This window comes from Hyperolius riggenbachi, chromosome 9, assembly GCF_040937935.1.
Source record: "Hyperolius riggenbachi isolate aHypRig1 chromosome 9, aHypRig1.pri, whole genome shotgun sequence".
NCBI classification, from domain to species: Eukaryota; Metazoa; Chordata; class Amphibia; order Anura; family Hyperoliidae; genus Hyperolius; species Hyperolius riggenbachi.
In genome coordinates this window covers 19,362,198-19,377,174 of record NC_090654.1, presented here as the reverse complement: position 1 = coordinate 19,377,174, position 14,977 = coordinate 19,362,198, and the positions used below count along the sequence as shown (strand labels likewise).

Sequence of the window (14,977 nt, the reverse complement as noted above, 5' to 3'; positions counted from 1 at the left end):
GAGTTGAACCAGAGAACAAAGCACACCACCAGCCTGCTCCCTCACATATCCCTGCTGATCCAGAGGAAGGCGAAAAACCCTTATTATGAGGCATGGTCCAATTAGCCCCCAAAGGGAAAAAATTATTTCCCGACTCCAGATGGCAATCAGATAAAATCCCTGGATCAACATCATTGGGCATTACCTAGTAATTGTAGCCATGGATGTCTTTCAACGCAAGGAAAGCATCTAAGCCCCCTTTAAATATACAGATATAGAATTTGCCATAACTACCAAGCAGGACGCCAAGCTACGTGCAAAGATTAAGCCATGACATTTATACTAATGCCTTTTGTGACAGTGTTTGGAAAAGTTTAGTTCCACATTGTTCTTGGCCTCCTGTGGGCGATGATGGGATAAAGCATGCATGCCAATCTCTGGCCCACAGGCCAAATCTGGCCTGAAAATGGTCGATCAGGCCGCAAAATCACTAGCTGTATTATGGCCAGCTTTACCATGCAGAATGGTGTGAACAAGTTAGGGTCCACTCACAATCATTTTAACGCATGCGATTTTCCACATGCACAATTCTGCCTTTGTAATCATTGTATTCTTTTTTGGAACGAGCATTTGTGTGTATTTTTTCACATGAACATCTATCTAATTCACCTCATAATCACCTGGGAACTGTATAGGTGGTGGTGGTGGTGGGGGGGGGGGGGGGGGGGGCTAGACACCAAGGAACTGTATATACAGTAGGGGAAAGAGGTCGACCACTAGACACCTGGGAACTGTATAGTGGAGGGAAGAAACACTGGACATCAGGGAACTTTATAAGGGAGGGAAGTGGCCACCAGGAATTGAGATTGGCCCACAACATGGTACCAGTGTGCAATATCCTCCAATATATCCTCCCCTGGGATAAAGGAGGGAACATTTTTAAAACCAGCCAAGCAGTATATGACATTAGCATAGGAAGTCAGCTCTGCAAACCCAACCAGCCAGGTTGTAAAAATATAAATGCTGCAGAAATTATTTTACAATGCATTGCACATAAATATATTCCAATATGAATTGGAAGAAAAAAAAAAGAAAAAAAAACAGCCCGGACACTGACCGCCTACAATGTAAAAGTCAAAAGTTCAGATACTAGCAAAGTGTAAATATAATGTATTCCTGTGATAGTTCTGTGTCTGCAGGAAATGGTGAGGTATACAAAACGCCTGCAGGAAGTGCTGGAGCTGTAACCAGTATACACAAAACTGACTGCGCTGTAACCAGGATACACAAAACTGACTGTGTTGTAACCAGGATACACGAAGCTGACTGTGCTGTAACCAGGATACACAAAACTGACTGTGCTGTAACCAGGATACACAAAACTGACTGTGCTGTAACCAGGATACACAAAACTGACTGTGCTGTAACCAGGATACACAAAACTGACTGTGCTGTAACCAGGATACACAAAACTGACTGTGCTGTAACCAGGATACACAAAACTGACTGTGCTGTAACCAGGATACACAAAACTGACTGTGCTGTAACCAGGATACACAAAACTGACTGTGCTGTAACCAGGATACACAAAACTGACTGTGCTGTAACCAGGATACACAAAACTGACTGCGCTGTAACCAGGATACACAAAACTGACTGCGCTGTAACCAGGATACACAAAACTGACTGCGCTGTAACCAGGATACACAAAACTGACTGCGCTGTAACCAGGATACACAAAACTGACTGCGCTGTAACCAGGATACACAAAACTGACTGCGCTGTAACCAGGATACACAAAACTGACTGCGCTGTAACCAGGATACACAAAACTGACTGCGCTGTAACCAGGATACACAAAACTGACTGCGCTGTAACCAGGATACACAAAACTGACTGCGCTGTAACCAGGATACACAAAACTGACTGCGCTGTAACCAGGATACACAAAACTGACTGCGCTGTAACCAGGATACACAAAACTGACTGTGCTGTAACCAGGATACACAAAACCGACCGCGCTGTAACCAGGATACACACACATGAAACTGACTGTTACCAGGATACATGAAACTGACTGTTACCAGGATACATGAAACTGACTGTTACCAGGATACATGAAACTGACTGTTACCAGGATACATGAAACTGACTGTTACCAGGATACATGAAACGGACTGTTACCAGGATACATGAAACTGACTGTTACCAGGATACATGAAACTGACTGTTACCAGCATACATGAAACTGACTGTTACCAGCATACATGAAACTGACCGTGCTATAATACAGAAATGAGAGCAGCAGGGTTCGCACACATTATATTTTGCACCAGGAAGAGAAAGAGTTCTATGTAAAGCGAACTCACCAGTAAAAGTTTCTCTGAACCTGGAACCTGTCCGTACAATTATTATAAATTCTTTTATACCCCATACAGACGTGTATACCCTCTGTAGTTTCTGCTGTGTCACATATTACAACTCTCCAATGTATGGGCAGATCAACCAGGAGAGAGATCTCTCACTAACCGGATCTGATCAGCGTGAGATCTGTTGGCTGCCCATACACACGATTTCAGCATGAACGCTAACCAGAATCAGCTTAACGCCGCTGCCTGACCCCCCCCCACACTGTAAAATGCCCCCCCCCTCCCCGCCCCCATCCCCCGATGCAGTGTAGATCCTCACCTGTCTCTGTGCTGTGCCTCTCCGCCTCGACCGCCGTCACCCCCATTACCACCACATGGCGCGTGTACGACGTCACACCACACAAAGACAAATCTGGTGCCGCACAGGGATGGTGGTGAAGAGGCTGGGAGTCGCGGCAGCGGGACAGGTGACAATGTACACTGCTCACAGGCACAAGACACCGAACATGTGTAACCAGGATACACACACATGAAACTGACTGTTACCAGGATACATGAAACTGACTGTTACCAGGATACATGAAACAGACTGTTACCAGGATACATGAAACAGACTGTTACCAGGATACATGAAACGGACTGTTACCAGGATACATGAAACGGACTGTTACCAGGATACATGAAACGGACTGTTACCAGGATACATGAAACGGACTGTTACCAGGATACATGAAACGGACTGTTACCAGGATACATGAAACGGACTGTTACCAGGATACATGAAACGGACTGTTACCAGGATACATGAAACTGACTTACCAGGATACATGAAACTGACTGTTACCAGGATACATGAAACTGACTGTTACCAGCATACATGAAACTGACTTACCAGGATACATGAAACTGACTGTTACCAGGATACATGAAACTGACTGTTACCAGCATACATGAAACTGACCGTGCTATAATACAGAAATGAGAGCAGCAGGGTTCGCACACATTATATTTTGCACCAGGAAGAGAAAGAGTTCTATGTAAAGCGAACTCACCAGTAAAAGTTTCTCTGAACCTGGAACCTGTCCGTACAATTATTATAAATTCTTTTATACCCCATACAGACGTGTATACCCTCTGTAGTTTCTGCTGTATCACATATTACAACTCTCCAATGTATGGGCAGATCAACCAGGAGAGAGATCTCTCACTAACCGGATCTGATCAGCGTGAGATCTGTTGGCTGCCCATACACACGATTTCAGCATGAACGCTAACCAGAATCAGCTTAACGCCGCTGCCTGACCCCCACACTGTAAAATGCCCCCCCCCCCCTCCCCCATCCCGCGATGCAGTGTAGATCCTCACCTGTCTCTGTGCTGTGCCTCTCCGCCTCGACCGCCGTCACCCCCATTACCACAAGCACCACCACATGGCGCGTGTACGACGTCACACCACACAAAGACAAATCTGGTGCCGCACAGGGATGGTGGTGAAGAGGCTGGGAGTCGCGGCAGCGGGACAGGTGACAATGTACACTGCTCACAGGCACAAGACACCGAACATTTATAATGTGCTTTTCTCCTGGCGGACGGAAAGCGCCACTTAAAGGATAAATGTAGCTAAAAAAAATACTAAGATTTACTTACCTGGGGCTTCCTCCAGCCCCTAGGAGTCTCTGTGTCCCTCGCCACAGTTCTGCCGTCTGCCACTTTTCTGGGGTCCCCATCGTTGCCTCTGCGTGCGCACGCCCCTCCGCAGAACTTTCCCGGCCACGGGAGCACAGCCATGAGCGGCGCATACGGAGGGGAATCCAGAATAGAGGCTGCCAGCAGAACGGCAAGGGACACAGAGACTTCTTGGAGTGGAAGGAAGCCCCAGTAAGTAAATCTGCAGTAATTTTTTTAGCCACATGTATAGTTTAAGGTATTCCCCCAGGGGGCGTCCAAGATCATTAGGGAGGTTTGCCCAAAGACTCCTTGCTTTTTTTTCATACTGGCTCGAGCTGGGAATCAAACTCTGGTCAAAGGGCCCAAATCCCGCATCAAAGGCAACAGTCTTACCAGTACGCTACCCAGCACACATTTTACACAGGGGAAGACAACGGGCGGGGGTTCATCATCGCTTGTCACCACCCCCTCCTCACCAAAGCCACCATGGTGTTTTTCCTTTGTAAAGTTTTCAGAACTCTTGTCCACGCCCATCTGCTTGTCGCAGCCCGCCCCCCACCTTGGCAGTTGTTGCCTAATTGGTGGCTGTCTAGCTGGGTGTGGGCTGGGGCTAGCTGTGGGGGTGGCAAAAGTTTGGTAAACTTCAGGACGAATGGTTGCAGCGATTTTACAGATGGAGTTTCTGTCATTAATGAATTACAGGCTAGCGGGTGGGTGATTACCACCCACTGATCCTTGCAGCAATAATAGGGAGACTCACATTGCAAGCTCTCTACACATCATTCTCTAATATTTGCAATTACAAACCACACTCTGCATTTTAAACTATGAAACAGAGCAGAGCTAATGACCCACAGCACTTCCCTGCAGTAAAACCTTATCTGAAGTGGTCTTTCACTGTTTCTCTGATGTAGAAGTGCTTCAGAAAATAGCACTGTAGCTGACCAAATAAGTCGGAGAGCTTTTTTGCATAGATAACAACTGGAGTTTTTTAACTCTTCCTGTACTGGAAACAATAGGAGACTCATACTTTTGCTACTAATGTTCTATTCCTTAGCTGTACTACACAATTCCTTATATCATAAGTTTATGAGATTTATTATTTAGTTGTAGTTATTCACCTCTCTGCGGACCTCTGTCGGCCTTGCGGTTTAGGAACTGGCGGAGTCGACACCTGCTGGTCGCCTGAAAAGGAAAAAAAAAAGGGGGTTGGTTGGTTCCCAATCTACACAGGTACAAACCAAAAAGGAAATTTGGGCGCCCAGTAGGCACAGCGGAAGTTTAGGTGTCCCAGAGGCGCCCATGTTAATACCGGCTATAAATGGAAATAAAGTAGTGAGCACCAGGGCTGCCCACTATACAAACTACTGGTTACTAATAGCAGGCCCAAACTCCCACACCACCTGATATTTAGGCTACTTACACACTAAGACGTTGCGTTAGGTGCTACGTTAAGGTCGCATAACGTGCCCCTAACGCAACGCATGGTGGTGGTGGCAGAGGATGTTAGCAAAAAGCCGCGTTAAGCGGCTCTTTGATGCTTCCGCAATGCATACTATGGTACGCATGCGCTGGTGGAGACCACGTGAGCGGAACACTCCGCATCACGTGGTCCCGCCAGTGACGTCAGCACAGTGCAGTGAATATTAATTAGCCATGTGGCTAATCACTGCGCCTGTGCAAGCAGACTAACGCGGCAAAGCCGCTCTAACGCCGTAGCATACTGCACTTTAGATTGACGTGCAGAGTTACAATGTAACGCAACGTGGGCAGTGTGAACAGCCCATTGCAGTTACATTGCTGTGCGTTGGGGAGCGTTACAGGCTGCTCTAACGTGCGCCTGTAACGTTCCACTGCGAAAGCAGCCTTAAGGTAACACATAAGGCAGAGCAGGTATAATCGAGTTAGGCATAAGTGTGTGGGGGAGGGGTGTGTAAGTTGGTTTGGGTATCGGTGGGGGGGTGGGTTACTTAGGGTTCAGTGGAGGTAGTTAGGCTTCAGTGAGGGCTGTTAGGGATCATGGGAAAAGGGCAGGGTTGGGGAGAGGGGGGGGTGTTTGGTTAGGGCTAGGCATCGGAAGGGGAGGTTGGTTAGAGTTAAAGGACAACTGAAGTTACAAGAACATGGAGGCTGCCATATTTACTTCCTTTTAAACAATACCAGTTGCCTGGCAGCCCTGCTGATCCATTTAGCTCAGTAGTGTCTGAATCACACCATAAACAAGCATGCAGGCAATCTTGTCAGATGTGACAATGTCGGAAACACCTGACCTGCTGCATGCTTGTTCAGGGGCTATGGCTAAAAGTATTAGAGGCAGAGGATCAGCAGGAGGGCCTGGCAACTGGTATTGCTTAAAAGGAAATAAATATGGCAGCCTCCATATCCCTCTCACTTCAGTTGTCCTTTAAGAACCGCTCTTGCTCACTTTCCAGCAGGGTTTAGCCAGCGATCAGCAAAGTGCTGTGAAACATGTAATCCAATGGGATTACTGACATAGCAAGTGCTTGCGGCATGACTGCAATCTGCACTGATTGCTTAAGCGCTGCATATAGCATTTCCCAAGCCATCGCGATGATATCCTCATTCACTCTAATGAAAATTGCAAAGCGCAAGCGGGAGATATCACAAAAAAACCGCACTGAAATTGCAATCGCATTTTGTGATTCGCAGTGTGAATGGGGTTTAAGACATCAGTAGAAGTAGAGTTTGTGTGAGATTAGGGTTAGGTTTAATGATAGTAAAGTATTTTACCATCAGTATTACCCATTGTCCAGTAGGAGAATACTGGTAATTTTACCAATATTCTACTAGCCGCTGTCCCCGGCACCCATTTGGCATGTAAGCGGTACACAGGCCTCGCAGGATCTCACCATTCACAATGCTCTGCGGTCGTGCCGGGCTCTGCCCTCCTCCTGCCCGGGCTCGTGGCATCGGCTGCGGAGCCACGTCGCTCGTCCTCCGTGGTGCTGGAACCGGTCGGGAGTCCGCCGCCCCGTCTGAATCCAGGTCCTTCTGAGGCTTGTTGGGGAGCGGAGGTTTCGGTGGCGAGCGCATCTTGGGTGGCGTTTTAACCGTGTTCTCCTCCGCAGACTCGGGGCTGCTGGCGGCGGGACGGTGCCGGTGATGGTGGGCACACACAAACGTGCCGGACTCAGGACCGGGACGATAAGAACCAGGAAGTAAAGTACTGGAGCACTCTTTACACCTGCAGGAATAAATACTCCAATTACAAAACATCACTTTCCTGTCACCGAAGTAAAAATAATAAAGAGAGAAGTCCTTTTTTGGGCCAATTATTCTCCCAAACGAGGAACGTATTATCTTCACATAGTATCAGCCAATCAGGATGATTTCTGTTAACATACGTTATCAGACCACCTTCTACACCCCATGCTACTTGAAATTGCTCCTGCTACAGGTAAAGCTCTCGGACTTTGTATTTGGGAGAGCTGGTTGAGTAAACTGCAGGTATAAATGTATAATGTCAACCCACTCTGTCTGCTTACGATCGGACCAAAGTTTTCCACCTAGTGGTTTTTTTTTTTTTTTTCACACAAACTAAATTATTACAGGACGGAAAATTCTGGTTGGTCGGATGCAGCAGTAGAGCGACGGCTTATAGTAGTGCACCGTACCGAACAGTGCAACGTTGCAGTTCAATATATTGTCATATGTACCTGAAACTGCAACGCAGCTTGTGAGTCAGAGCACAGCTTTATCACAGAATTATAGTTACACCAGCTGACAGCACCCGAACCCCCCTCCCGTGTCATGACCAGACTTGGAACAGAAAAACAGTCAACAGCTGCTCTACAAATCTGCCCAAAGTGAGCAGGACTGAGACATTATCTAACGTCTGCGGCTATCTGACGGGCAAGTTGTGGCAGGCAATTAGAGAAGTGATTATCTCGTCTCCTTCCCGTAGCCACACGATGCACACAGAGAAAAGAATCCGAAAAACTCTGACATAAGGTGATCGTCGCCCTGAAGGATTGTGGGAAAAAAATATGAATACAATCAGCACAAAGTTTGCATCAACTCAAACTTGTTAGTATCCCATTTGCCATCCCTAGCGGTAGGTAAGATGGCTTTAAAGAGTACCTGAAGCATTGGCGATGGTATAGCTTCCCGTCTACCAAGCAGCGCTGGACGAGGTGGACGTGCTGCTGGCACAGGGCGCATGTGCTGCTCAGAGACACCCGCGGGGCCACATTCGCAGGATCCGCTCTCACCTAAACCAGAGGAAACACACAGGATTTACAGTCACTGAAATAGTCACAGCACTTTACCAACAAACACTGCAACTGTTCTCTCTCCATCAACATGGAAATTATGACCCTTTTAAAAGAAACAGGAGGGTCAGAGTGCAAAACAACACAGCTGGGAAGGGCCCTTTTCAGTCATGCTATGTATGAATGGCGTCACCCCTCAGACACCGCATGGGCGGCTGCAGGGGTGTATGCTGGGATTTGGAAAGTGGACAGGAAGTGCCATTCTTGTTTCAAAACCTGGTCAGCTGTAGAGGAAGCTTATCGCTAGGAGGTCTCTGCAAGACACGCCCTCTCTGCTTGTGGACACGCCTCTGAGGATCCTAAAGACAAATTAAGTCATCCTATCCGGCTGTTTACAAGCAGACTAATTGGAGATCTAAAATGTAGCAGATCACAAAGGTCTACTGACAAATGATTGGCCTACAAATCTATACACAAGTCCTGCCCGACCTACATCTCTGACCATGTCAGCAGATACACACCCAGCCGCCCACTTCGCTCCACCGACAACCAAATCCTAACCATCCTGCGCATCTCGCACGCCATTGCACAACTACAGGACATTACTAGAGCTGCCCCTATCCTGTGGAACTCTCTCCTACTGCCCATCAGGCTTGCTCCCTCCTTCAAACGAGCCCTCAAAACTCACCTTTTCCAAAAGGCCTATCCCACCTTGCCAATGCCCTCTCTCTGCAAGAACCTCTTGATGCAGCCCCCATTTATCATGTCTCCCCCCTCTAGATTGTAAGTCTTTGGCGGGGCCCTCCCTCCTTGTGCATCGGGTCCCTCACCCCCTCTCCCAATATACCTCTAAACACAGCATTGTTTACCCATTATTCACGTTAACGTAACTATACACCAAAAATCATCAGCACACATATACATTGGTGTAAGGGCACGCTATCTGTCTCTGTCTACAGTGTACTCCTATCTATTTATTGCCTGAGGAAGTTGGAACATACCCGTGAAACGCGTTGCACTGTTTGTTTTGGAGTATATGAATAAACCTGTTGTCATAAAACTGACGGTATCTTGTCTGCTTCGGGGAGGCGAGTCCACCACCTCCTCCTGAGGGATTTTAAGCCTTTTAGAGCCTTTTATCCTGCTCTGTTCACTCTTATATTACCAATATCCACCCCTGGTGGAGGGGTGTATCCCCATTTTTCCTTATCTACAGAGAGCGACTGTTAATCCTGAGTGAGGATAGGTCTAATCTCCTCACCTGCCTATATAGTGGTTGCCTAAGCGGTAACCCACGTTTGTGAGTATACACATTATATAATTTTCATTTCCAACCCCGTTTTGCATACTACACTATATTGGGCTCTCGGTATTTCTTCTGTCTTTATCGTTGTATTATTGGGAGTACTACTCCAGTGTATGATCTGGCTGTGTATCATACTGGTTATTACCTGTATTGTGTTGTCTGTCATCCGTTACCATTGTCTATAACCTTATATATTGTCCAGGGCTGAGTAATTTGTATACAATAAATAATAATACCGAGAAAGGTCTACTGTGAAAGATCACAAGAGATGATCAACATTGATAACACTCCGCCCTCCCACCCACAGTGCAGCCCGATGTGCAGCTAGCACATCCCCCAGGAAGAGGAGGGGCATGTCTAGCCACCCTATAACGACTGTGGGAGGGATTTCAGCCGTATGGCAAACTGAGCACTTTATGCTCACATACCTGGGACTCCGCATCTTGGCTCGGTACTTTCTCAGCAAAGGAGGTCTGCTTCAGCTGAGGAGCTCCGGCTGCAATTATAAACCACAGGAGAGAAAAACCATCAGTTATCAGTGGAAGATGGGATCCCCGGCAGGAGGGAGCTCACAGGAAGAGGACCATGCTGTACCATGTGACAACTATTGAGTTCCAATCTTGGTTAGGGCTCATTCCTACAAGTCAGTGAATTGAAATGCATGAATAAAATACGTGTCAGGCTGCACACATGGCTGTGCGTGAAAGGGCGAGTTTTCTGCCATAGGCGGGGTTTTTTTGTGTGCGTTTGCGTTTTTCCCTACATATGCATTTTTCAAGCGTTTTGCGTAAAATGCATAAAAAAAAGCGTGGAAAACGCATGAAAACGCATACGATTGCGTTACCATTGGCTTTCATTATGTGCATTTTTGAAAATGATGCAACAAAAGAGTTTTTAAAAACGCATGTTTCGAAACGCATAAAAAACGCTTATGCATTTTTTATATGCACCCCATTGACTTGCATCAGCAGCAAAAATGCTGTGTTTTCCGCAATGCTTGCGTTTCTGCGATGTGTGTTCCCCCCTCACCCCTATAACATGAATGGAGCACTCCAAATGCTCACACCTCTTCCCTTGGTGCATTTTCGTATCCCGCTGATAAAATATGTGCATACATGCTCAGGTAATCGGTACCTATAAACAGACTGAATAACTAGCATGTGCAGATTTAATTAGCAGGATGCAAAAGCAAAAAAAATAAAAATTAACACCACAAGAAAAAAAAAAACACAAAAAAAACTGACATTTGGCGCTTTAGAGCCGCTTGTAGAGGAAACACCAGACGCTGCTCGTCGCTATGTAAATAAATGACAATAACTGGAAATAGGATGATTTACTACAAGTGCTGTAAAAATATAGACAGGTCTTCCTTCAGATCCGGCAACAGCAGAAGAAGTATTGGATGCGTTCCAAACAAAACAGAACACAGGCCTGGTGCACACCAAAAACCGCTAGCAGATCCGCAAAATGCTAGCAGATTTTGAAATGCTTTTTCTTCTTTTTCTGTAGCGTTTCAGCAAGCGTTTTGTGGTTTTGGGTAGCGGTTTTGGTGTAGTAGATTTCATGTATTGTTACAGTAAAGCTGTTACTGAACAGCTTCTGTAACATAAACGCCTGCAACACCGCTCTGAACTGCCGTTTTTCAGAGCGGTTTGCGGTTATCCTATACTTAACATTGAGGCAGAAACGCATCCACAATCCAAAATCTGCAGCAGCCCGGGAGTATGCGTTTCTGCAAAACGCCTCCCGCTCTGGTGTGCACCAGCCCATTGAAATACATTACCCAAGCGTATCCGCAGCCGCAAGCGGATCGCAAAACGCAGCCGAACCGCTCTGGTGTGCACTAGGCCTCTGAGGAGGATCCAAGTTTACAAAAACTAAAATTCCTCTTAACTTTAGAATCACGTTTTTTCCATTCTTATGGATCAGATCAGGTTTCTGACAGCGCAGGATCATTTTATTATTATTTAGGAATACAGAGTAATGTAGCCATCTTCACAGATGATACAAAATTATGCAGAATTATCAACATTAATGGTGCTCATACACGGTACAATAAAAACGTTTGATTTTCCCGTTTATTCGACCAAAGTGATATAAACGAAAATAATCGTATTTTTGATCAAGAGACATGATAGAGTATCCCTTTTTTCAATAAAAATCTGATCAGACACGTTGGAAAAATCTTTATATTCGATCTAATGGAATAATCAAACTAAATTATCTAATCGAAAAAATGAAAAAAAATTGTTCCATGTATGGGTACGTTAAAGAGACTCTGTAACATCAAAAACGTCCCCTGGGGGGTACTCACCTCGGATAGGGAAAGCCTCAGGATCCTAATGAGGCTTCCCACGCTGTCCTCCGTCCCACGGGGGTCTCGCCGCAGCCCTCCGAACAGCCGGCGACAGGCCCGACTGTTCAATTCAATATTTACCTTTGCAGGCTCCAGCGGGGGCGCTGTGGCTGCTTTCGCTCCGAAGGAGGCGGAAATACCCGATCTCAGTCGGGTCCGCTCTACTGCGCAGGCGCCGGAAACTTGCGCCTGCGCAGTAGAGCGGACCCGACTGAGATCGGGTATTTCCGCCTCCTTCGGAGCCGACAGCCGTCAGAGCGCCTGCGCAGGAGCCAGGAAGGTAAATATTACGTCACCGCTGTACGGAGGGCTGCAGCGAGACCCCCGAGGGACGCAGGACGGCGTGGGAAGCCTCATTAGGATCCTGAGGCTTCCCCCATCCGAGGCGAGTACCCCTCAGGGGACGTTTTGTCGTTACAGATTCTCTTTAAGACTGATAGTGAGATATTACAACCGGACCTTGACAACATGGTCATATGGGCAGGCACATGGCAGATGAAATTTAGTGTTGATAAATGTAAAGTTACATTTATATCGCGCTTTTCTCCTGGCGGACTCAAAGCGCGAGAGCTGCAGCCACTAGGGCACACTCTATAGGCAGCAGTGTTAGGGAGTCTTGCCCAAGGTCTCCTACTGAATAGGTGCTGGCTTACTGAACAGGCAGAGCCAAGATTCAAACCCAGGTCTCCTGTGTCAGAGGCAGAGCCAGCCACTGGATAGTGGCATACAGCTGTGAACATCTGACTTGGAGAAGGACTTAGCAATACTGGTCGATAACAAGTTAGGTAATTGTATACAATGCCAAGGAGTGGTAGCTAAAGCAAATAAAATTCTGGGATGCATAAAATAGGAAATAAAATCATGAAATGCTAGAATACTACTCCCTCTGTATAAATCACTTGTGAGGCCACATCTGGAGTGTGGGAAACAGCTTTGGGCACCACACTATAGAAAGGACATTGACCTTGTAGAACGGGTTCAAAGACGAGCAACTAAATGGATCAGAGGAATGGAAGAGCTCACTTACCACAAAAGGTTGGACAAACTGGGCTTATTAAGCTTTAAAAAGGAAAACGACTGAGAGGTGACTTGATTAACTTGTATAAATACATCAGAGGGCAATACAAAGACCTGGCAGATTAACTTTTGTCCCTAGGCTTGTACACCAGACAAGACGACATGATCTGCGTATGGAGGAAAAGAGATTTTGCCATCAAATTTAGGAAGTTTTTTAACAGTAAACCCTGGAATATCTTACCTCAGGATATTCTATATCTGCATTTTTTATTTATTATGTTTCTATTGGATGAATTTGATATGTCTTTTTCAACCCAACAATAATTTACCTCATCCTGGTCAGAGAGGCTTCGTGATATGCCAATAACTTCACACGGAAGCAAAACGTTATGTTAAGTTTATGAAAATTCTTGCAACATGGAAATGAATTCATCAGACGCAGTATTGATTTGCATCAACTCGAAATTGTCAGCTTCCTTGAGTTGATGGAATGTTATGTTCATTCTCGCCATAAAGCTGGCATTTGGCCGTGCTACCTCCTAATGACATCCGCTCTCACCTGTATTGGCGTTTCTGAAGAGGTTGTAGTATTGGGACACGTAGGTCATGATGCTGAGCCGGTCCGGAACTCTCATGGACACCATGTCTTCTGGGTCCAGCAATGCCGGGATGCCCAGCTCTCGCTCTGCCACTTCAAAGGCCTGTAAGTTCAGAATGTCACAAATAAGCATATAACCAAAAGCGAGCATAACAGTGCAATCTATTGTAAATGTAAACAATAGGAATAGTTTTATATTTTAACCACTTTATCCATCAGTACAGTATATCTACGTCCTCTGTAACTTCATTTAAGCCCTGAGGGCGTAGATATAAGTCTTGTAGCTGAAGCACAGCTGTGCAGGATTGTGCTTGTTCCTGTGTACACCTCCGATGCAGCACTAATTAGTGAAAGGGAACATATGTTCCCCGAGCCAATAAGATTGATTTTTACCATTAAAAATGCTTTTATTTTGTCAGTTCATAGTGAAAAATACACACTGTAGCATTATATCAGAATCAAATATTCTAACCATAAATTGTGACCGGAACATAATCTAAGTTTTGTGATAAATGGTAGAAATAGCCAAACAAAAAATTGTGCTTTTTATCTACAGTAGTGCTTTTTATTTTTAAACTAAAATAGGTAATACTGAGAAATAATGTGTCATTTTCTATTTTTTTTGGCTTATTTTTCCCATTAAAATGCATAGTAAACAAAATTGTTTGAGGGAAAAAAAATGCCATACAATGAAAGCTTAGTTTGTCTTGAAATAAAAATACACATTTCATTTAGGTGTTATAGGTAGAGATAAAGTTATTGCTGATTAAATAGGGATGCAAAATTTAGGGATAAAATGTCGAAACTGCTCTGGTCCATAAGGGAGAAAAAAAGGTCTGGATGCAAACTGGTTTAAGGACACCTGAGGTGAACATGAACTACTGAAATAAACAATTGTATCTATCTTCCTTCTCCTAAAAATGACTTTTTAAGATATTCCACAGTTTTATATTGAAATTATAAAGTGTTTTATAATTGAAATTTCTCATCAGTGAGGGTCACACTGTACCCAGACAGGAACAGCCACTTTCATACCTGACATTTAACTCTTTCAGGCAGAGAAAGAAAAAAAAAAGGAACACAGCATAGTTATTGGTGTGCTAGGCACTGTACATACACGTCTACCTCATGTCACATGTCACCTCCGGTATCCTTTAAGGCAAGGTTCACATTTATTTGACAAAATTTGTGATAATCTGAAATCGCCTCACCTAAATGTACTTCAATGGTGTTGCATTTTTTATACGTTCTTATGCAGCTGGATAGCATACTGGTAAGGATTATGTGGGATTTGAGCCTTTGACCAAGGCTTCAAAACCTGGCTCAAGCCAGTACACAAAACAGGAAGGAGTCTTAGGGCAAGGCTCCACGAATGATCCTGGTCGGCCACAGAGCGCACTCTAGTGGCTGCAGCCCTGAAGTGCTATGAGTCCGCCAGGAGAAAAGTGTTATG

General features: G+C 45.5%; 1 protein-coding gene across 2 annotated transcripts in view; it reads right to left on the bottom strand.

Annotated features, from left to right (window-relative positions):
- Positions 1-14,977, bottom strand: part of MICALL1 (MICAL like 1) — a 73,371-nt gene that overhangs the window by 21,886 nt on the left and 36,508 nt on the right. For both annotated transcript variants that reach the window (XM_068252077.1, XM_068252079.1), the window contains exons 3-7: positions 13,486-13,627; positions 9,982-10,049; positions 8,117-8,247; positions 6,886-7,220; positions 5,137-5,200 (exon numbers count right to left, since the gene is read on the bottom strand). In XM_068252077.1, the coding sequence (XP_068108178.1) occupies positions 5,137-5,200; positions 6,886-7,220; positions 8,117-8,247; positions 9,982-10,049; positions 13,486-13,627 (740 nt within the window). The remainder of the gene's footprint in view (positions 1-5,136; positions 5,201-6,885; positions 7,221-8,116; positions 8,248-9,981; positions 10,050-13,485; positions 13,628-14,977) is intronic.